This window comes from Chelonus insularis, unplaced genomic scaffold (assembly GCF_013357705.1).
Source record: "Chelonus insularis isolate UGA/USDA-ARS -01 unplaced genomic scaffold, ASM1335770v1 contig_139_pilon, whole genome shotgun sequence".
Classification (NCBI taxonomy): Eukaryota; Metazoa; Arthropoda; class Insecta; order Hymenoptera; family Braconidae; genus Chelonus; species Chelonus insularis.
In genome coordinates this window covers 1,475,740-1,501,260 of record NW_023276379.1, presented here as the reverse complement: position 1 = coordinate 1,501,260, position 25,521 = coordinate 1,475,740, and the positions used below count along the sequence as shown (strand labels likewise).

The 25,521-nt window shown below is 32.9% G+C and overlaps 1 protein-coding gene across 1 annotated transcript; it reads right to left on the bottom strand.

Annotated features, from left to right (window-relative positions):
* Positions 1-1,745: 1,745 nt before the first annotated feature.
* On the bottom strand, positions 1,746-23,610 carry LOC118074838 (probable DNA-directed RNA polymerase subunit delta). Its single transcript, XM_035096328.1, has 3 exons — positions 23,511-23,610; positions 22,652-22,755; positions 1,746-1,979 (listed from the first exon to the last, which is right to left on the bottom strand). The coding sequence occupies exons 1-3, from the start codon at positions 23,608-23,610 to the stop codon at positions 1,746-1,748; spliced, it is 438 nt and encodes a 145-aa protein (XP_034952219.1).
* Between the last annotated feature and the right edge of the window lie 1,911 nt (positions 23,611-25,521).

The window sequence follows — 25,521 nt, the reverse complement described above, 5'->3', positions numbered from 1 at the left end:
GTAGAGTGAAATGACTTGACGATTGAACGCCATTTGTGTGCATGTCTTAACAGAGTTGATGCTCTTCGTCCCTCGTGCAATTTATTTTAACTTGGGTTTTCCACTCATTAAACGTCTATTACGTATAAATGAATCCTTATACATACAAGCCACCGTCACGTTACGGGGGTGAATCGCATTTCTAGTGTATTTGCTTGTTACTTATTCAAAAGATTTATCGGCGATCTCACTAACAGTAAAAATATTCTGATCCCTCCACCAGATCTGTTCACATTTACCTGGTAAATCGGTTTACACTAATTACGCTCGAGCACATAGACTTTAGATTTACCAGCTTTAAACATGACGCCGTCTTGCATCGCTGCTGAAACCGTCGTGCGTGAGCAACTGCGAGTGCATGATTTTACAGCACAACTTTATACGTGCACGCCAGCTCATTAACGCTTATCAATAATTATGTTTCTATATTTATCACATAAAGGCAATGTCTATATCTCATCATTAGACAACCTTCAGTTTGCTCAGAACCTACTACAGGCCATGGTCTACTTGGTTTCTAACGTGCGTTTATTTTTATGCTATTTCATCAACCGGTAATGAGATTGTATATGAATTTGACATAATAATAATCAACTTTTGTTCCAATTATCATGTGCAAACTACCTTTCCATCAATCCATTTTTTTTTTCTTCACTTTGAAAAACATTTATTTCAAGATAGTCAATTAAATAATTATACATCTTTTTATTCATTCTTGTTTATCATGATAATTATTATAGATGAGTTTAAAAACATTGTAACAAGTGTGTTTGTTGAAGTACTCACCATTTTATTTTCTTAATAATTTATTCTTTATTTAAATAAAAATCCTATTTAATATCGAAGAGTTTACTGGGTAGTCTTAGTTCTTAAGCAAGTAGGAGCTGTTTTGCGTGGTATATTAATTTAATTCTTTGGACACCCGACAGACGAAGCACGAAAGGAGAGAAAAGAGATGGTGGTAAGTCGCACAGTTTGAATATTCATAGGAAAGAGGGAATAGAGATCGAGCGTAATAGAATTTAAATTAAGGTAGAGACTGAAACTGCCCGAGAAGTTCCGTAATGTGATCATGCTTCAGTTTGATCAATATTCATTTTTTTATTGCTATAAATTTTTCGATAATCTTAACTTCTTTATAATTCATTTAAATTACATAAATAAATTATCCCTCAAAAAAGCATTTTTCAGCTTCAATAAATTTAATAAATAAAATGGACCCTACTTTTATCTTCTAATATTTTTGATTCCATACCCCAGTTACTTATTCTATTTAAATACACTTTCCTTAAATTAGTAGAAATGCCTCGACAACTTTTGTCTGCGTCCCATCCGTTCACCTTGTTCTAGACGTCTCTAATCATAATCATCGTTGAGTGTTAATGTTCCCGTTAACTTAGCTGAGGTGTTTAACCTTGTTAACTCATGCTCGCGTATACGGACACCAGTGTCGTGTATTCTCTTATGTGAGGATAAAGTCTATACGAAGTAATCGGCAACACGCATGCGTTCCTCTATATGATTTCTCCTTCGTCTTTCCTTTTTCTAGTCTCTATAGTAAAAGAGTCAGACAAGTTGGTCCCCTCTCATTTTTTCCTGTCACTCTTTTCTTTACTTCGTAAACGTGGAAAAACCTAGACGAGTATAAGTGTGACAAAGAAGAGTGAGATGTTGACGACAATGACCGGTGGGAGCCATCAGCCATGTTAAGGGTTACACCTGATGGATGAGAGACGGATTTCTGCTTCCGTGATCACGGAATCATCGTCTTCCATCGCTTTTACACAAACACTTTCCAATAAACTTAAATAATCATCATCATTATCATCGTCGTTGTCGTATTCATCATCATCGTCATCACCATCCTCGTCGTTCTCGTCCTTATTATCATCAACATAATCATGACTATTGTCATTATCATTATCTAGATGTCTTGTTACCTAGTAAGTTCAATGTGTGTGTTTTTCTCAAGAATATCTCTCGTTAGCTATCGTTGAATTTTTTACAAATTACCTTTCAATTTTTCAAGGTCTTTTATTTTCATGTTTTTGGATTAATTAAATTGATTATTTCACCAAATTACATTACTCTCGATTGAAATAAATTTAATGTTATTAATAATAATTATAATTAAGTATTAATATTTATTAATTTATTCATATGTCTGAAGATTAATACATCTGTCGAGATTACAGTCAATTTAATTTAGATAATATAGTGATTAATATGAGTACATGATCGAATATCCTCTTTATAACAAAAAAAGACATCAATTTCGGTCATCGGATGGACACTGTTCATTAATTAGATGCCTCACCCTATTTATAACAACTGAGAAAATTGGGGAAAAATATAGTGACAAATGGAATAATAAAAAATACAACTTTTTAAAGTTTTCATATAATTCACCTTTTTTTTTTACTATTATGATTTTTTTTATTTGTTTATTAGTTATAAAAATTTATCTAAAAAATTAAAAACTTTAAATATATTTGTTGGCTGAAATTTGAATAATTAACGTCATTCTGTGAAACTTTAAGTTTATTTAATTATTATTGTAATCATGAAACTGTTTCGAAAAACTTCCATTGAAATACTATGTTATGTTTATTCTAAGTCAATTTCAAACTTTATCATTCCGCCATTCAATCATTTATCACAAAGAATTGCTTCTTCTTCATCTCAACATTTGACTTAGCTTACATTTCGTTATAATTCTAACATTCGGTTGTTGAGTTATAGATGTATAATATACTCAGAATAAACAGAAAATGGAGCTGGCCGAGATTCACGAGTGCAGTCTGGCATGTATTTGTTACGGACTGATAACGATTGTTTCCCCTATCTGAAAGTACCAATGCGACATTGCAACCACCATTTGGTTATAGTTGCATCGAGTTGTATGTGAGTAGTATAAGGTATACTTACTAGTGCACATTCGTAAAAGACCCTTATATACGCTTCCATAGATTGTATTCTATTGGTACAACTTCCAAAACTGCAGCTTTAACGAAAGAAAAAAAAAACTGATATCTATGTTTATATATATATATATTTATGCATATATACACTTTTACAAACATTTGTAGTAATATAATGAGAAAAGTTTTGCTTGGTTAAACGTTCTATTGCTTTTGTCGATACTTGGATAAAAAAAAATTGGTATTTACTAAAAATATAAATAAGAGTAATAACTAACGACGACGAGAAATAACAGAATTGATATTTATAGTTGAAGAATTAAAAAGAAATGAAAGTTATTTTTCTTAACATTAGAATAATGATGAAATTAATTGAAATGATTTATTATATTGGTGTAGCAAATATAGAAGTTGTCTGTATTGATTTTTGAGCAGTTAAATAAAATAGTGTAGGTTGAAGGAGATAGAGAAGATCCATGGAAAGTGTAGGTAGCACAGTATTTCGTTTGAGATTGAGTTTGACTCATCTCAAAATGCTTGTAAGGACTATACTATTGGGTACATCGTCTACATCATCCGGATATACAGAGCAGTCCCAATGTTACCGTTCTCCACCCCCTTGCTCACACGTATCTATTTGCCAACACAGATATAAACGCGAATGAGTACGAATACTCCGATACACCAGGACACAGAGCAAGAGTGTTCTTATAGTAGAACTTATTGATCCAACAAAACTCATTTCAAGATACAGTGCGAAGTCTCCAAGATACTGTTCCTACTTCTCTCTTTCTCTCTCTCCCTCTCTTTCTCTCTCTTTGCTGTTTCCCGACTACCCCTACCTCCTCAATGCGACGTAACTGACTAGCCCTCCCTATCATCCTCTCGTGTTTTCACTGTTAGTTCGACGTCCCTATACACTATAACTCTTCTGACTTTTGCATTCCAAAGACCTTCATAGAAATTTATATACACTACTTAATTAATTAATTCATTTATTCCATAATAAATACTGTAATTGTCCCCCTGAGGGCATTTTATACCTAACAAGGTTGCCCAATATATCAAGATTATTTTTTGGATATTAAAAAAAAAAAAACCAACATTCTGTATATCGTCGAGTTCAATGTTTAATAATTAGATATAAATGATATTTGAGGATTTTATAAAAGTTTATTATAATTAGAGTTAAAATATTTTAAATGGTTCAAATTTTGTGGGAATATTTTAACGATATTATTTTGATGTAATTTAAAGAAAAAATTTCTAAGAACAATTTGTCTAATTTATCTTAATCTTTAGGTCTTTCGGAAAAAATATTATACAAGTACCACAAATACAAATAAAAATGTCAAATTGGTAAGTCAAGTTTAAAGAACGGATATTTCATGCATAGTAAGATTTAAGAGAAGTAGCGAGACCAGGAAAAAAGGAAACGATGAAAAATCGAAAAAACAGAGGCAAAAGGAGAAATTATATAAAAGTCGCACGGGGAGCGAAAGGAGAAGGTGGACGAGAGAAGAGGGTAAAACGAGGAATGAGGTGAGTCGCGTAATACGTGAGGCAGAAAGGGGATGATGCGGGGGTGGGAGTTGGAGGTCGAAAAAGGGGTAGAAGGAGCGGAAGGCCGTGAGTGTCGGAGGGAAAAGAGGGAAAGAGAGGAGAATGGCGTTGGTAGGTGGATGGTACGAAGGGTAAAGGGGGAAAGGAGTTGGAGGAGATAGATGTATGTAGGAGGGCCGCTCGATACAGCCCCAGCAAAGCCTCCTCCTCCTCCACCTCTTTTCCCCCCTTTTCTCTTGTCGTCGTCGTCGTCGTCGTCGTCATCCACCTTTCCCGAAGCCAGCCGTCGCATCAAGAGGTTAAAGTGAGAAAAGTCAAACCAACTTGCGACAAAGTATTTCTAATCTCATCGATTCAGCATCCTTTAACTGTAGATAAGCCGTACATCCGTTTATTAAAACACTACTATAGTCAAATAATCTGATTCGATTAATCAAATTACTTAATCGACTTTCTATTGGATTCACACCTCATGCTAATGAAGGTACACCAGTTGGAATATAATACAAATGATGACCGTCAAACAGTCTTTTTCCAATCACCAGTAGTCTATACAGAGATTTGTTCAGCCGTTTTCGTGAGTTGGCTGGCTTTCAAAATTTTCAAACGACGCTACCATGACTTGTCACTTGGCTGGTTATCCAAGTAATTCCATGCCCAGCCACGCGGATACGAGTGCATAAACATGCGAGTGAGCGGCATCCTAGTTAAAGAGGCACCTTTATATCTAGCGAGCCATTTTATCCCCACCTACATGAATATATCGCGCGGCTCACCCCCTTTCTCTATATCTCCCTCGATGTTGCCCTCACATGACGGAACTTAGGGGGAGACTCATGGCGGCGACGCTCAGCGAAAAGGGTGCGGGGTGCTCACGTCAGTTACTCCTTTCTGCTCGGTAGAGGATATTGTGATTTTAGCGTCTGTGTAATTATGGAAATTAGCGACATGGAAAGCCTAGGATAAAAGGGTTGATTATAATCCGGACGAGAGAGAGGGCTCGTCTCTAGGCGCTCCGCGGCTATAGATTAAAACGACTCCTTCCACACTCGCGCCTTTAGCTCTGCTCTTTCCGTCCATCTACTCATCCAACTTCGTTCTCCTCATGGCCATTTCAGGATTACTTGGTGATATTGGGATCGGGTTTCTTCTGCAGAATATGAATTTCTAAACCCAACACTCTTTCACATAAACCTGTCTACTCTCTCACAGACATACCAGACATGCTCTTGTTTAATTTACTAAATTTCTCATCGCAAAAATATCTTCCCTTTTTCATCTAAATATTTATTTAATTGTCATCTTGGGAAATATTCCACCAATTTATTGATTGGAGATTGATGATTGCTGGTAGCATCACTTTTATCATCAGGTATTATTAAAAAAGATCACAGACTATTAATGATAGTGAAAAGAGCTCAGCAAAAGACTCAACCTAAAGAGAAAAAAGGAAATGAGTGAGAGAATGTGAGGATAATTTTTTTTTCTCAACTCAAGACTTTGAGAAGTTACCAACTATTTAATGGGGGGAATTTTAGTCTGACAGTTAACCCGCTCTTACTCGCTGATGCTTCCTGGTCTCTATTCTCTCAGCGTTTTTCCTATCTGGCGATTGGACTGTCGAGTTTGGGCTTGTCCTATGATGTGATCGGATATCGAATATCGGCTCATGCTCTCATTGGTCGTTCTACCGCGCACAGTCGCAGTTCGCGCGCAGTTACGACTGATTTGTTACGTAAAAACGTCGATAGCTTCTATACCACCCCGTCCGCGCCCACAACCACCACCACTAACTCGACTGCCGCCCTCCAGAAACGATTGCTAGAGAGAGGGAAAGAGGATTCCTCTTTTTTTCTTTTTTTTTATCGGTCCCCTGCGCCGGGTTATAACGCTTTATCGAAGAAATGGCCGACTTGTAAAGGACATTTTCGCGCGTCGCAACTAGACACTTTTACATTCTAGTCTATTGGAATTCGTTTTATCTTTTATTGCTTCATCAAACAGTCCCTCATACTTTCATAATTTCACCATTTCTTTATCTTCATATCAATCAATTTCTATCGACAGCTGCTCATCACCAGACAATGATATTTTTCTAAAGTTTTCCTCTTCCAGCACTTCAATAAAATAGCATTGGAGATCATCATTAGGTTGGTCCACCTCTAGCTCGACACTTGGCCAATGTATCTAATGTACTCCAATATCAAGCAAGCAATGGACCAGTTTGAATTGTTGGTAAGAATGTTATACTTTCAGTATAATCGATAATGCACAAATGATAAATAGAAAAAAACATGCTTTTCAACTTAAGTCAAGATATTATAAAACCACTAAATAAGAAAATGTAAGTACTTTGAAAGAACTGAAAATCAAGTGGAAATGTGCACGTTGCGATAGTGCAATATGACGGTATACTTTATTGTCGGGTATTGTGAATGGTTCTCCACCACCTATAACACTTGAACAAACCACCAAGTTTCCTACCATTTGAAAGCACAAACGTGAAACCTATTGTGAAAATATCTGACCACTGTCCAACGCAATGAAGTATAGTTGGTCCCCAGAGTATGGACCCGCTTTCAGGTCAACACCACTCCCATATCATGTCATCAATGTTACGTAACTTTTGGAAAAAATATTACTTGACCGAGTAAAATCGAGAAAGAAGAAATTTTATTAATGGAATTCTTGTTCGATGGTAAGTCAATTGAATGAATTATTATTTAGTTTTGTGGTAGCCTTTGATCTGATTCAGAGGATCAAAGGAGATGATGAAGCTGTTGGAGAACCATTTAAATAAAATTGAAAATGATGTATTAGAGTAACATGTTATTTTTCTGATGAAAATTATCAGTATTATTTTGATAATGAACCAAATAAACCAGTTGATTGTGGATGATGATGTTATATTGGAATTAATTATTACAAAAAAATTTTTTGAGTGACAATTTCCATACAAGTCAGCCATTTAAAGCTTATTGACGATTAAAGAATGATTTCCAATGGATACTCTGGATAAAATTACCCAAAAATAACTCGATGAATGATGCAATAAAAGATAGACTGTGATCCAAAGTAGTTTCAATTTTTCATGATACTGAGAAAATTTGAGTTCCAACAAATGCGAATGTATTTCTTGAGAATATATAGCAAAAGTGCACATTATTCGCAATTGCTGTAGAGAAGAAGAAAAAAAAATATGAATTCATTTATCCGTCGGCATTTATGGTGAACAGGGATCTACAGAAGTCCATGAAACTTTTATCGAAGAAAAGAGTGCGTCTCTTGCTCTCAGCCTAGTGAATCCAGGGATTGAGGGCATGAGGAGAGGAGATGGGCGTGCGAGATAAAGAGAAATAGTGAGTAGAAGGCGTGCGCAAAGGTAAAAGAAGAGAAGGTAAATGGAGGGGTTGGTGATGAGAGCAGCGAGAGCGAGAGAGTGGAGAAGTGCTAGGTGGTTGAGAATGAGAGCAAACTCAGAGAATGTGCTCCAGGCGCAGACTCAATATCGCCGAACCGAAGTCTCCGATAGGTCGAGAATCGACTTCGAGGGATGGGAATAGATTTCCAATCACGAGAGGGTGGTACTGATGGGACTTTGGCTGTTGGTGGACCGATCAACTATAACACACATCCAATACGTAACCCCTTTACATGTAGTCTCAGGTCTACACCCTATTCGAGATTGACTACTGAGGTACTGGCTCTATCAGGGTTGGAGAAAGGGACGATGCAACTCTCTCTCGATATTGACCAGAGTTCGATGCGCATCTGGGCGTAACCCGTTCAGTCGCGACCCGATAGAAAGAAAGAGAGATACGATTCAAGAGGGGTAGTCAAAGGGTGGAGTACCGCGCCTGCGAATTGTCGTCCGAGAGAGGGTGTTTGAAAAATCGAACTAAAATAAAAGCATTTCTTCCCTGGAATTCAAGATACTTTTTCTCTACACATCTTAAACTGTGCACACCTCTCCTCACCTCCACTACTCCAACTCTCATATTATACTTTTTTTCATTCTCTCTGTCTTTTTCCATTCAATCGTATTCTTTCAGGTACAAAAAATCATCTTTTGAGAAAAAAAATTGTTTGCATATTACCCTAGCCCATAGCACCGGCGTCAGACCTTGACATCGATCGTATACTTGAGATATTTTTCTCTATTCTCTCTACTATTCTCGTCTCTTCTGTCTCAAAATATCAACGATTCCAACATTAACAAAAGATTTTTAAATTGCAATCTACAGATAATCATAACGATCATTTTAATTATTTTTTTTTCTTTATCATTATATTTTTAGAAATAATCATATCTCAAGTTTTATTATTATTTATACTCCTAATAAAAAGTTTGTTTGCATAAAATGGCATACTTACAGTACTTTCTTTATTGAAGGACTCCTAAGACTTTCACTCTTTTTTACATGCTTATACCGTCTGTGGAGTATATAAGTATTAACATTAAGTCTTATACGTAATTATTGTATTTTATACTATACACTTATCACCTCTAGTAAAACAAAAAAAAACAAACAAGATAATAGATAAATCACAAGTGAAAGGAAAAATTATATTCGGTCATTTTGATGGTTGCAAAATAGAAATAAAGGCAATTTGATAAAACCTAGTGAAAATTACTCCAATTTCAGTTCTATCTATGGCAACTTTAATCAATTTAACTCGACATGGAATGACTTAAATATGTGTGTAAAATCATCTTGGTGGAGTTGATGGAATATAAAACTAGGAAGCTTTTAATGATGATGATGATAACTATCAATAATTAATATAAAATATTGGAGTAAGATTCTAAGGAGGATAAAAAATAAATTGATAAAAAAGTGTGTGTCTTAAGTAAATGATTTCGAGGTGCATATTTAAAATAAAAACACTCATAATATTTTGATATGTACATCAGAAATGGTACTGCAATGGTGGTAGATTTTTTTGTGAAGGTAAGATATATCGATTTCCGGCTAGATTCTGGGAAAAATAAAACCATGAATTATAGGGCAGCCTTAGAGAGTCGAGATCTTCTCTAGCCTGGGGACCACTTTCTGCTTCTACGGTGGTCTGGAAGGGAGAAAGGGGTAGCGGTGATGGGGTAGCCGGAGGTATTGATCTTAACTCTTGCTTTTCTCAACTTTTTATCCAACCAGAAGCAACCAACCAACGGTCACAACCACCACCACTATCAAGCACATACCACTAAACCCGCAACCAACTTCAATTTCTCATTCCCGTACGAATACTTGGCTTGAACTTATGACCAACTCCCATTCCAGTTTCTCGCTTCGTCTCTTTCGTGTTTCCAGACAAGTCTTTCACCTTGATTCTATGAATAACTGTGGAAACGCGCTGCTTAACGAGCCCTTCTACCTCTCACCGTTTTACCTTTCTTCCGTCATTCACTAGCTATTTCTTTCATTTACTGTTTTCTACTATTTTTTTACTTTTCATTAACACCATTCTGCTCAAAGTTATTTATTAAAAATAATATTGTCAATTGTTATAATCCATTTAAATATTTTTCATTACTCTCATCATTTATTTTTATTTTACTTTCATACTCTAACATCAACACACCTATTAATTATTAATTAATATAACTGTTTTTATCTACAAATGAGATATTTTTAAATAAACAAATTATCTGGACATGTTAAAAAAAGTCTGAATGATAATAACTAAGTAAAAAAATGGAAAAAAAAAAAATTGTCGATAGTATTAATTTGAAAAAAATTTCTATCTCTCGAGACTTGTTGAGATCGAAAATATTCGCTGGCACGAGCAAGGGCAAAATTAAAATTCAGTTTCGAGTCTAGTAGTAGGTAACAGGCAGCAAACTCTCATTTCCCATCCAGTGAAATATCGTGTATTTATTTGTCTGTGAACCCCTCTTGGTCTCTCATCTTTTCGCTCTCTCGCGGTGAATTCTCTTTTGCCCCGTCGCACACCCTCACCCCGCAGGCTCAGCAACTCTCGTCGTTCGTACACCACCTCTCTTTTGGACGCGGGAAAACCACGCAATGAGGAAGAGCTTGCACACCTTCTATACCTATCCAACGCTATCTACATTTCCACCGTTTTCGTGAAATTAATATATTCCTCATATACTTTGCATATTATTGCAATATTCCGTAACTATTACTCGGCCGTCTCCCCTAACGTCCCGCTCAACTCCTACTCTATATACTGTACGACGTACATCTATAAAGATACAGATTTATCTTTTCTCGTTTACTAAATCTTTTCAAATAAAATTCTATATTACCAAATAATCTTTTCTCTTACTGATTTTCCAGTAAGAAAAAAATCCCACTCAACGATTATATATTTATTAATAAATTTATTAAAATTAAATTAATGATGTAATTAAAAAAAAAAAAATTCAATGACGATATTGGTAAATGAAAATGCTATCAAGTGAGTAAAGGTGAAAGAAGCGGGAAAAATTCAAAGTACCAGCCCTTTTCATCGACCCCAATCAGCGACGGGCTTTAATTTAAAGCCAAGTCGCATTTGCATCTGCTAAGTGATAAGTAAACCCCGTAGACATATCCGGACGGGCGATAAGCGCGAAATAAATCGCAAAACTTTAAGTAGTTATAAATCTATACTTAACGTTGGAGTGGGCCAAGGGCAGAGAGAAGGCAGGGATAAAGTAAAAGAGAAGGACGCGCCTATGAGAGATATAAAAGGTAAGAAGAGGAAAAGGAAAATAAGAAAAATACGAGGAAACGTGATGGTAGAGACATAAAATATAATTGCATCGGATGACGTCATTGCAAACTCCTGCTCGCTAATAGTTCGCCCTCTCGTATTTTAATGCCTAAATTGTATTTCATGTTATAGACATATACACATTAAAATTTTATACTGATTAGATTATTCTCTTGCCGAGTCTTGTCTTTTATTTATTGATTAAAACATCAAACCAATCTGAGAGATAAAATATTTTGTTCAACATATTTCTAATCATGATGTCATAAAAATGATTGTCTAAAAAACAAGTTGAAGAAGATATTAAGAAGATTCATATGTTTATCTCGAGAGACATTTGTTTAATCATCAAGTTAGGGTGACGACTACTGAAATGTTGGTTCTCGCCTATCCGGGACATGACGGTAATAGGCTTGCGCCTCCCAAATAGATTCAGAGATTTATGCTAACACGGTGCATTTGTCGGTAAAACATGTATACCAAGTAAATGTTAACAAAGTTGCGCCGTAGCTTTGGACATATCTTGGACGAGTTCTTCAATAATGTGCTAAAGAAGAAAGTTGGAAAGAGATGAAGAAGTTGGACGATTATACTAGGGAATTACGGTAGCAAGCTTTAATTGAAAGCACGGGCCGTCTGGTGGCGTCGGTGCAAGACGTGCGACGTTTGGCGAATCGATTATTTCTGCTGTCTCTCCCTTTAGCGTTTCTACTTATATTATTCTGTATCTAGCAAAGCTCGAGAAATGAAAACTCGAGATCATGATCTATATTCGTAAAAGCGTCGAGACACAATATAAAAGAAAAATATGAAAAAATTTTAAATAAATGAATGGCGTCTGTGTGACGTGTACACGAGATATTTTAGAAATTATCGGAGGGGAACAATTTTCTACATGGGGACGAAGAGGGTTGAGATTAATTTACGGTATGAGATAACAAAGAATGAGAAAGAGAATTTGATTGTGAATCTCACTTTTACGTGTTATAAATGCGTTTCTACAAACAACCACATTGTAAAATATACCCATTGTTGTTCTTGTAATTGGTCATCAGATGATAGGGGCGTGAAAAATGAATATAAATATCTCTAATTGATCATAGGTTTACTTCAAGAAATATACTCTATGCATTAGTAATCAACTACAGTGTCTATTGAAACTCATTTTTAAAAATTATTTCGATTTATTTTTATTAAATTTAAAAAAAAAAACAAAAATACTTGGAAAAATATTCTGTTATCACAGTCAACAGTTTTGATTTCTAAAGTGTCTACAGCAAAAAAGAAATATATAAGAAAATGCAACAAATTCAATCTTGAGTTTGTAACAAAATGGAAATCAGTCACAGCTACTAATAGGAATCTTTTTGAATAGAGGGAAATTTTTCTGTTTAATTGAAATTTTGAAAGAGATATAGAAATTAATTATCAATAAATACAAAAAAAAAGGAGGGAGGGGGAGGAGAGAAAAAAATAAAGATAAAAATAACAAAAACTTCAAGATCGAGCATTTGTCAGATTCCAAATCATTTAATTAAACACTCCAGCTGCTCTCTTAGATCTGACAGTATGCGGTAAACGCTTTAAAAGATTTATTGATGCTTTAAGTTTGCAGCAAAGACTACTAGAGGCGTGGTGGCAATATCCATCTATCGTAATTCATTTAATCTTATTTTACTTTTTTTTTTTTTTTGAAGTTTGAGGTCATTAACCTTACTTCTATTGATTCTTGTGACACAATCTCAGTATTTTTTCTATACCAGATAATTTTAAAAACATCAACTCAAATATTGACTAATCAAATACAGGAATACTTTGAAGAAAAAGAGGCTGAATGAAAGACCTTAGTTTCGATCGGAGTTGATGTAAATGAAAACAATTTAAAGAAGGTATAAAAAATGTGCTAATCTACTTGAATCTTTCAGTAGTCACTACGAGTAAGTGGTATAATGTAATGACGATGAAGCATTCCAGGAATAAGCTGTCATGAACAGTGCCAATGCAGCCACTAACCTACAACTTGTTTCACGTATCGTTTGAGGTGATGCATTCGATCCAATAATATTCACTGTAGCAACTACGCAGCCAAGCAGTTACTACGAAAATTCATAACGAATATACGTCACGCAATTCGATCTGGACGATTGAACTTTCTCGCGAACGTTTACGACGTTGAAGACTTGCATGAATCTGTCATTCGTCATCTCACTTCATCTTCTTCCTAAGATTTTTCCCATTTATTTTTAATTTAAACAACTATTATTGTATCAATGTTCAAATAAACTTGATTAAAATGTTTATTTATGTAAATGTTAAGAAATAGTTTGAACCTGATTATGACCTGTTTCAATTCTTCATTAAATAATTGATGATGAAATTGACAGAAGAGTTGTAATGATTAAAAGATATTTTTTCTTCCAAAGAATTGGTGTAATAGAAATGTTAAGTAGTAGTGAGAAATGTTATTAATATTTGAAACTAAAGTATGGCACAGAAGAAGATAATAATTCAATCATCTCTAATGTAGGTACGTGATATCATTTTAGTAATTAAATGTTATGAAAATAATCTTATATTCGAATTTCCACACCATTAATGAGTAAGCTTGAGATAAATGCACGATACTCATTTCCTTTGACTGGTCTCTTTCTTGTATGGTTCACGAATATATGTATATAACCAGCATAAAATAACAAAAATAACAGTTGCCGATTATTTTGGCAATGATCCCAAGAAAGTTGATGTGTTCACGTTTTTCAGGCGTCTTGTAAATGACACGACACGATTCGGTGACAGTGTGACTCTAGTGCGTACGAGTATTCAAAGTAGAAGAAAATAATAGTGTAATAAATAATAACAGCACATTGTTTCAGTTATTATCATAGTATTTAATTTTCACTATGATTTATTCTACTTATTCGAATCATTGAAAAATAAAACACTCTTGATCATCATCAAAAATTATCTTATTTATAATTAATAAGTAAATTATTATAATATTATTTAGAATAAATAGAAAATGTTGGCTGATTGATATTAGATGCCTAGTTGAATTTATGAAGGAGATAAAATAATTATTAGCAAGAGATATAAGTAAGTTGTTGATGATGAATAGACAAATTCAATTGTCTCTAAAATAATTACAGATGCAAGGTACTTCAACTGTCATAACCAGCAAAAGTACATACTTGAATTAGTAGGAGGAAATAGGGGGAGGGAAGACATAAGTAGATATCTAAGATGAGAGTAAAAAAATAAAAAAGTTAGTGTCGTATGTAAACTTAACTAAAGTTTTGACTTATGCTAAAACGATCTTGCTTTGTGTCTACGTCCAGTCCTGTTAACTTTCTCTCCCTCTCGCGCTTATTTCTCCCCCGCGTTCGTGTCGCAGTAAGCTTATTTTAATGACATTCCGGCGTCTTAATATAGACTCGCGAATGGTATCAAGTTCGTGTTGAAGATGTTGCTTGTCAAAAGTGTCTCGTTTATACATATCACTAGAAGTTGATGGGATATTTACGATAATACATTTAAAAATAACGTTTTGTTGAATATTTGTGTTACTATTGATTTGTTATTGGTTAGAATATTTTATTATTATTATTAAAGTTAGTGCTAATCATGTTAATGAGAAAAAAAAAATAATTATTGGAAAAGAATGGTGCACTTCCGCACTCTCAAAGCATAGATGTTCGAATGAGAAGTTCGTTCTTCCAAGAGGTGAATAAATAGACATTGTGCCACGTGGCAGCTTTCTACACTCATAACCTCTTTAATTTAAAGAGATTGCTTTTTACTAATAATTAAGAAGAAAAACAGTTATAGAATTGTCAAGAAATCATAAACGATTTTATTATCGACATTTCTTGATAACTCTAGTTGGATTTCAGTGATTGTTAAAAATAAATGCATTCATTATATAATAACTAACAATTATTAATTAATTAAAATACAATTGTCTCATCAATCAATAAAAATATTTATAATTAATATTTATTAGATGTATTAATAATTAATAAATATTTTTGATGTGATAAATTTTCAAATAGTTGGATAATCGATGAAATAAATTCCGATATGATCATTTTTTTAAATTTAAATAGAACACTTTATCGTAGAAGATACAAAGCGGATGATAATTAACAATGAAGTACAAAAATATACTACTTGTGTCTTTGAAACTTCAAAATGAGGGATCGCAGCCTAACGTCCGAGTTCTGTGGACACTCCTACCTCATATCTTCCACCTACTCTCTTTATCTATCCTTTTTCATTTACTGTCTGTGCTTCCCTCACATTGTAAGTGTCGTACAACGTTTCACTAAATATATCATCGTAAATATAGAAGGTATTTATGAGACAAAAATATAATCGACGCGCCTCGTTCACCTACGCATATAGTGATGTTGTTTTTACATAAAATTTGTCTTTACTTGTTTTAGACTAAATTTTATTATGACCTATGGTAAAATAAAATTACATTCTTAATAATAAAATAATAAGAAACATTTATTTAATATAATACTGTCAACGATATTGTTTAAATAATATAAAACATTGCTAATATTCAAAACATCAATGGTCAATAATTTTATTTAGATTGACTAGAAGTGAATCATCGTTTGGCGATGACTGTTGTTTAAATTTCCTAGACAGTAGATACTTCAGTCATGGTCAGACATATTTGTCAGACTATGTATCATGCACATTACCTTGCAATAATTCACATATTTAATCTATTTTGACTAATAGTTGTGATAAAATAAAATAAAAATTTTTTAACAAATAATAAATTATTATATTAAAATGTAATTTAATTGATAATGAATTAATAGAAATCCATAAATGTGATTTTATCGACAATTTATTATTAGCTATTTCAATATTAACAGATTTCTAATTTTTGTATCTGAAATTTTTGAAGCAACAACAACATCCAACACTAGCTCTCGTAAATTGTAAATTTTATTGCTTCCTATTGACAGGCATGGTGGTCGAACGATGGAATTTTTATTGAGATGTTATATTAGCTAAAAATGTGTACATTTCCCGAATTTATGAGACCACCTAGTATGATTTGTTTACTTTATAATGAAAAAGACATTCTTTTTGTAAATTTTTTATCCAATGAAATGAACTCTGTCAATTTTTGTAATTATTATATTTTTTTGTTCAATAAAATATGTAATTAATCAACAATTAATTAGTAATCAAATCAGTTCTACACTGATAACTAAAAGCAGTGATTATTTGCTCATGTATTTTCAAAGAGGAATGGATTAAAAAGAATATGCATGTCGAAAATGATTGATATTGCAGCTCTATCTTGTAATAATTAATACTATCGATTGTTAATGTGACATGTAACACGTTTTCCAGCCACCATCTGAGAAGTTCGAACCAATAAATGACATGTCATGGAATAAAGATAATCACATTACCAAACAAAATCACTTGCTTATTTTATCACCATCATTTCCAATGATTTATTTTAATAAATTAAAATTGTAGAATAAAACTTAATACTAATCTTAGGAAATTTTCAGCACTTCATTAACTCTAGAAGACTCTAAAACGATTTCCAACCAACCAAACTATCAAATTAATAATTGAATGAAAAATTTTATAATTTTTTTTTTAAGTAATATATTTTTATCAATTTATTACTAATCATTTATTAGATATTTATTTAGAATGTATGAATATATGGTGTTAGTATTTATTTGAAATAAATAAAATGCGATATATTTTATGGCATTTCCAATAATCATCACATGAGTGGGAGAAAGATAAGATATCCAACGCCAGGTACCAAGCAAACTCTCCACACTATACGGACTGAACTACTTGCTAAGTCCTCGAGATTCATTCCTAAGGGGCTGATGGTTACGACCTTGTTGATTGCTCTCAGGTTTAGGAATACGTAGTCAGGATTTTCTCGTCAGCAATTAGATTAGATTGATAACTGTAATGATAAATTTATACAATGTACTTACACTGTGTACTTGATAAATCAATAACAAAATATTCAACTTGAATATTAAAAAAAAAAATTTAATTATAATATATTTATACTTGAAAGAATATATATAAATGAAAGAGATTATAAAGTATAAAATTTTTAATTGAACAATGAAAATGTGAGTACACATGTATGATTCTATGGGACATAGAAAAGACTCTTCAAATGTTACGATGTGGAACTCATGACTGCATGGAACATTTAATTACGAAATATATTAGTTAATGAGATGGAGGTTCCCAAAATAATGTAATTATTATCGATTTTTTGAAATGTCATACTCAAACTATTTAAAACTTTTTATAGAACATAACTCTATTACCTTAATTAATTTTTTTTTAATGACTCACTATATTTAAACATTAAATTTCGTTATCTCTAAAATAATAATTATTCAAAAAATGACAGAAATAAATTAAATCATTCCAATAAACGTAACATAATTTTTGTTTTAATAATAATTATTTAAAGTTAATTATAAATTAGTCATGTTCAAATGAAGATTTAAAGAAGTCGTAATAAACGAATTAAAAGAGATATTAGTAATTTGATCAAGTGTAGACTCATCTTCATCATACTTCTCTTTTACAGTTTCTCATTTATAACATTCGTATGAGACATTCTACGTAAGGTTAACATTTGTTCATTTATTTGTATACAGGAAAATGTGTATGCACCGAACCGCGCGACGTGAAACAATTTACCAGTCGATAAATTTTTATAGAAGGGCTTCGCTTACTCATCCCTTGCGTATATACACGTGTGTGGCTGAAGGGAAGTGAGTATCGGAGTTTGTCCACTCGACTCTACCGCTGAAACGGAATTGAATCGATGTATTTATGCGTCGTTTGCAGAGAAAGGGTTAGAGGAGAGTTGGCACTCGTGTAATTACAGCAGTGCACTGACTCGCTGAAAATTCTACCCGTGGTTTGGAATAGTAGTGAAGTAGTATGTTACGATATATATGACTACAGTCAATTTGCCATGATGTCAACGATCATTGAATTTTATAAATTTTTTCCGTTTATATTAATGGAATTAGATAACAAACCTATTTGTTTATTATCATGTTTACTTTATAACTTCAACTATTTGTTTATATATTTAATTACAGAACTTAATATAACCGAATTCAGTAGTAAAATATTCATAAATAACAAATAATGTAGGAGAAGAAATTTTAAAGATAATATTTTTAAAATAATACTTTTAATTTATGACGTTATAATATATAAAAATTATCTGACAGCACAATCAATTGTTTGGAATGGAAAAAAAAATTTAAGATTAAAAGTGAATAGTTTTCGTGACTTAATATTGTATACTGTATATCGGATTCATTAATTATTAATTAAAATGAAAATTATCTACAATAAAACTATGACCATCTTCTACGGAATTAGCCTATATATTTAACAGAAAAAAAAATACTGCTTTAAATCTAAAGACAAAGAGCACGGAAAACACGTTTATTGTTGGCTGGCACGAAGGACATTAATTTAACAAGGTGTCGGAGTAAGAACTTTGGTTTCAGTGATAATGGAACGTTTTATTTTATCAGTCCCAAAGGTATCGTCCAAATATTCGACTTTTCTAAATCCAATCCAAGCTAATATAAAAAATGATAATAATTATTTCAACTCCAAATGTGAATTAGTATATATATTTATTGATATTTTAAATGATCAAATGTTTACCAGCAAGTGCTTTGCCTCCAAGTAAAAGAGATCATGATACTTTAGGATGAGAAAAAAATAAGCAAGATGAAGGAACGAAAGATGAGTAAGTGAAAAGGGAAGAGAGAAGGCGAAAGAAAAGTGAGGGAGAAAGATGTCTAGGATTAATAAGGGTTGAGAGAGAGAGAAAGTAAACATTGCTCGAGTACGATACTTTCGGGAGGCAGGGGACAGAGGGTTTTCAGACAGCGGCAAGCTGAGTAGGATGGGTGGTAAGAGGGGACTGAAGAGGCAATATAGGAGAAAGCTTATTATTGGAGTTCGCTGCTACGGAGAGAACAAAATACAGGCGAGCAGTGATTGCTGTTTCCAATTGAACCCCCATCCCTCTAACGTCCCAGTCTACGCTTCACCTGAATGAATGAACGAGCTAGCGGAAAATAATCAAGCTCCGCCTGAAGCAACTATCTAGCATGTGTATTCCAACCCGTCCTTACTCCCCGCCGATCGTCTATCGGTGACTGTTTCAAGAAAAAAACAAGTCATTCCATCTCGTGATATCATGAGAGGTCATTATATAATAATTGTGCGATTAAGCAATACAATGTTGAGGAAGCCTACTGTTTTAAAGTAAAGCTCATTATAGAAACCTGGATAAAAAGTACAACAATAATAGAGGATGTTGGATTTATACAATATATGATAACAATCCATGTTGTGAATATGAATAATTTGCAATAAAAAATCAATGATGACATCATTGAGACAACAGGAGCATATAAGTGGCCATGGATAAAGACGTGACTGTCAAGTGTTGGGGTAGAGAGCGAGTTTCCTCTAGTCCAACGTCGTCAGACGCTTGAAAAGGGAGGCAGAAAGGGGTGTACTCATCCGCTGCAGTACTGCAACTAATGAGACATCGCTAAAGGGCATCAGCAGAGGGGTAAGGTTGATGTAGGCGTAGGCATACGCGTGTGGAGAAAGGCAGGCGATACACTTCACCTGAGATTCAGTGTAGACTGCAGAAGATAGACAACGATGAAGATGACGAAGATGAGAGCTCAGGCACAATTAAAACTGACGCTCCTAATGGCAAGTCAAACGCCGACGAGCTCAAGAGGATTCTTGACTTTCCAATGAAGCGATTGTTTCATATTCTACAACGTGACTTTCCCTCACTCCTCTTCTACCATTTGCTTCTTCAATTCACCTATCCATCCCAGTCACCAGTCGCAGCCTTAACGTAGTCTCGACACACGGAGAATTCAAGAGTGGGTCTTTGCAATTGAGGGTGTAGAATTCTGTCTGTCGTTGACAGACGACGCAAGCTCTCATCCGATCTTTCATTCAAATAACCAAGTCCAACTTTGAGAAATGTCATTGTCAATACTTATTGTTATGATCTATGGCTCTTGTCATCTTCACTATACATCTTTAAATAAATTATCACTTACTCTTTTTTCTTTCTACAGAAACCTTTCATTCAAATATTCACCAAAATTCAACTCTAAAAATATATCAATTGTGATTAATTTGAAAGTAATTATACTGAGGAATAAAAGACAAATTTGAATTTTATTTCTACAACTTGACGTATGCCGCCACTTACATATGTCATTTGAAGTATGCTTATTTTTAACAATGTTCTGTATGCTGCTAAGAAACATGCTTAAAAGGAAACCAAAAATGAGGACAAGTAGCCTTATCTAAAGGGCAAGGGTGTAAGAATCAGTAGAATAATCCGTGACACCTGAGGCATTCTTATATTATGTTTTTTTTTTGTTTCAACTTGAGTACAATACAAATGATAACAAACCACACTAATGAGACTCGGTCATACCAAAATATTTACCATGTTTATTTTTTATCTTCAAACTTATATCTATTTTTCAATTAGTATCTAAGAATCTGCTCGAATGATGTTTCCTAGTTATTTTTTATGATTTAAAAATATTCCATCTCAACAATACATCATATGATATTTTAGATGTCAAAATAATGATATAAACAGCATAAGAAACTACAAAATGCTCGAAGAAAAATGCAACTAATTAACGTCTGAATATAGTCAGAGGTTGTAGAAAACAAGATGAAAAGTGTAAGTGAGTTAGACTAGTAGATTCTACGAATAAGAGACAATGAAGCCGAAAAGAAAAAAAAATATGTAGAAGAAGAAGCTGGATGAGAAGATCTTATAACATCAACAATATCAAAGTACGTTACATAGCACGTCAAGTGTATACTGGCCAAGTGTGTATACTCTTGTCTAGCAAACAATCGTTTGTATACTTGTAAGACAAAAAAGAGTGATTTTTTTTCATCAAATATCTTTTTTTAGCTAAAGTTGTTGATTAAATTTAATTTATTTGAAATATATTTAAATAATAATAAGCATCAGATGTTTGTAATTTACTTGGTAATGAAATTTTTATCAATCATAATGAATGTGAGTTAATGAAAATAATTAAATGAAATATTGATGAGGTAAACAATTAGGTCCTAAGTGAATTTGATATTATTAAGGTAACATAATTTATTGCAATTTTGTTTTCTGATATAAACCGTTGAATCTGAATCTATGGTATACAAAAGGTAACGAGGCAAGCTGAGGAAAGTGAGATGGAAGGTAAGACCTATATTGGGTGAACCGTCGAGAAGTAGGGAGTTAATAGGACCTCATTGTTATGGGGAGGAAATTCGATAATCGCTTGACACACACAGTTTCAGCCTCTTCTCTTCTCTTATGTTAGCACTGGAAGGGGATGCTTTTGGAGAACTTTGTCTAAACGCCTGTACGCTTCCTTAACCTCCCATTAATCAATATTACATAGTCGTAAGCGTTCCTTTGTTTATCGACTCGCTTCTAATAAATTTCAACCAGTAGTGGCAGGCGTCAAAAGCGAAGGGACAATTCAATGATGGAATATGGCTAGTCATAGCTAGCAAAAACTAGATATTTTAACACTCATCCTCAAACCCTTCAATTACTTCATCATTTATTCACTCAGACTATGATAAAGCTTCTGATAAATAGATAAATATTTATTTAATTATTTCAAATTTATTGATATCATTAACTTCCAGTTAGAAAGTCGTAATAATGGGGTTAATTTTTAAAATTCATATTTTTATCGTATCTTTACTTTTAGAGACATTTAAAAGTATGTTAGAATGTTTAAAAATAATAAAATATTGTTATAAATAATTTGATATGATTGAAAACTTGTATATTATTTATAATAATAGTAATTCGTTATGAAAAGAAAATTATAATAGATAAAAAAATGACAAATTTCAATAAATGGAGTAATCAAATCAAATACAGTGAAACAATTTCCATTGAAACATCATTGAAAAATAGTTAAGGTGAAAAAGAATGTTTTTAAAAAAATAAAAATAATATAAAATCTGTATTGTATGTTTTAGCTTCAAGATTTAATATTGAATGAGCTGTAATTGAATATTATGCCAGCCTGAATCAACATCATACGACGTTGTGCCGTATAAAGTCAGTATAGCCAGAGCAATCTTCATATATAGTTGAGAAAATAGCGTTAGAAACCAACGTAACTGGTATGCACGCAGCTATGAAGTCAGGACGAGTGGGACTACTTGCGCTATGAAGTTGTAATTATAACATCGGTAAGTAAATTATTATACAATGCCAAGCGTAGGTTTGGTATTCACAAGATAAACACTAACGGACTGACCGGTCCGTTTGCTAAAGCCAGAACCACACAAACTACGGAAATACGTTCTCTCGTGTGAACATTTGCAAATTCTCGACGACACCTCAGGCGTCTTTTCTCGACCTCTGAAATAAAAGCAATTGAATTTTTTTCGTAACTAAAAAAAATATTCCATCGAAATATTATTTCAAGGATTAAATATTTTCAATCAATTATTAAATATACTTTATTATTATTATCAATACGTAGATGATTGAATAGAAAATCTTTTAATTTTCCCTAATAATTCTAGAATGCTGAAATATAAAAATGATTTCATAGCAAACATGGTCCCTTTTTATAAAATAAGTTTTGTAACATCCGCATTTTAATAACCATTATTGAAATTTTACTATCTCTTAATTGAAAATTAATGATGGGTTACTAAGTATTACTCGTTAGTAAGTAAATTTGTAAAGCGATCTAAAAGGCATGATGAGAATAAAGTAAGTTAATTTTCACGTAAAAATAATTTTATTGAAAGTTTCTAGACATTCAAGAATCAATTTAATTATTAAAAATAATTTATTTAAATAGCAGCCAATTAATTGATAGCTACGAATTTTTATTTCATGAAAATAAAACTTATTTCTCAACAATTAATATTTTTTTATGAAATTAAAAATTGTTTAAAAATGTTCACTGTAAATAGATCTTGGTGAGTAATTATACTAAGAAGTACAGAAACACAATTGGGGCATTAATTTATGATTAAATACAGCATTTGATGATATTTGTTATTGTCTATCTTAGAGAAGAGTCATTTTCGTATAAAGAGTATGTTTGACTTAAATTTGTAAGTTAAGTGTAGTAATAACGGAAGACACTTAAAGTGAGTTACCTTGTTCATCTACCCATGTTTCATCGCTTGAGTGATTTCTCAAACAGAATTTTACTGACATCTGCGTCTTTTTATTTCCTTTTCGTGCTTTCCTTTCCATTTCTTACAAGTTTCATTGGCATTTATTCCAAACACCATCTACAAATTCTCATACAATACAATACCGTATATTTTCAAGTGTCTAAACTATCGTCATGGATGACTGGTTACACAGCATTTAACTGACAAATATGTATTGCAGCTGTACGTCTTGCAATAAATTTTTTATTTAATATATTATTAGTATATTTTCATTCCTTATAATCATCAATCATACATCAAGTTTTTTTTTATTTTAAAAATACACATTTACATATACATATATATATATATATATATATATATTTATAGATAAATGAATTTAAATTACTACAACAATTTGAATATAAGATAATTTTGTAATCAATTTAACGATTCCAACTGTGCAACAGGGTGCTGATACTGAGCTACTAATTCGATTATAGAATACAGCCACTCTAATTCCAATAATAACAGCTGCCATAATCCTAAAACGATTAATTCTCATGGAACAGGTGGAAACTACCTGTTTCAAGAGATTCAATAGGATTTCCATATTCGTAATAGAGTGTACATTATTTTTTATTCAATAATTATTATTTACATCATCATAATTGGTATATCCTGAGAAAGAAATAATATTTTACTTATTTCAATTCAATGGAATAATAAATTTTTCCATAAATTATCAGTTTACTTAATGTTAAAAGATTACTAGCTGTTTAAAAAAAAAAGTTAAATTACAATATTTTATCATTTAAACTTGATGCTTTATGTTAAAAGATTCGTTGAACATCTGTTTCTAATTATCCACTAATAGCCATCCCAACTGTGTATTATGACACTTATTATTCATAATCTCTTTTTAGTCTACTTCTTTGTTTTAACTTTTTTCCTCTAATAAGTCACTGGTAATTGATAAATAACAAAATTAGTCATTGCATTAATTGTTGTCGTTGTCTTGAATTGAATAGATAAATTTTTGGAGACAAATAATGAAAGTGATAGTAATCACCAATAAAATGTATTTGTTGCTTTCAATGAAATAACTTGGTATTTGTATTGGTGTGATGGCAAATAAGGGTAATAGAGAGAGATAGAGGATATAGCAACTATATGAGCTATATAAAATGAGTTTAATGCCGACGCAATGTATCCTGTAGAACCCTCGGTACTCGCGGTACATTAGACTGCGAGGTCGACTGCTGGTGAAGTCGCAGGAAATGTAGAGTAAGCTTAAGGGAGAAGGCTAGCAGTGGTAGTGTGAGGGGTTACACTTTGGTAATGGTATAGCAGCGAGTACAACTCTTCAGCTCATAGATCAATGGCTGGCAATTATTGTAAGTTCATTAGCGCTCCTACCCTTTTTACCCTCTAACCCCGCATCCTATTCCACCTTTAGTTCTTCCCTTGCATGGAAGATGTTTCTCTGTAATACTCTTACCCCTTCCTCCCTCCCTCCCTCAACTCTCCTTCTCGCTCCACCGACTCATCCCACGTTCAACCAACCAACCAACCTGCCTCCCTCATGAAATTGCGACATTCCGCGCGAAAACGCTGAAACTATTTGACTCCGTAATTTGTGATTGTAGTTTATTGCGCGGATGGACCGATGCACAGTGTCTACGTGTATTCTCTCATTTCCATTCTCTCCTCTCTCTTTTCAACTCTATACTCTCAAATGCCGTTCAACTAACTTCCGAGTAAAGAGATTTAAATTCCAACATGAGCATTAGCCGTGAATTTCATTTGGCCCACGATTATGGATCACAAACTGTTAAGCATCATTTTAAATCTGAACACAATTTGTCTGTTATTTTCATTTTTATCATAAAATTAACTTTTGTTTGTTTCTTCAATATTGATTGCTTAACAATCTCATGAATTCTTTTTTATGTTATCTTGAATAACGTTTTATAATGCTCCCATAAAAATTCTGTGCCAATATTAATAT

What these genes read in the sequence shown, in the direction of transcription:
- LOC118074838 (XM_035096328.1), bottom strand. Translation starts at nt 23,610, where the DNA reads ATGGAAAGGAAAGCACGAAAAGGAAATAAAAAGACGCAGATGTCAGTA. An exon ending in AACATGGGTAGATGAACAAG is followed by an intron (nt 22,756 to 23,510) that starts GTAACTCACTTT and finishes CTTTTATTTCAG; the next exon opens with AGGTCGAGAAAAGACGCCTG. An exon ending in TGGCTTTAGCAAACGGACCG is followed by an intron (nt 1,980 to 22,651) that starts GTCAGTCCGTTA and finishes TGAACTTACTAG; the next exon opens with GTAACAAGACATCTAGATAA.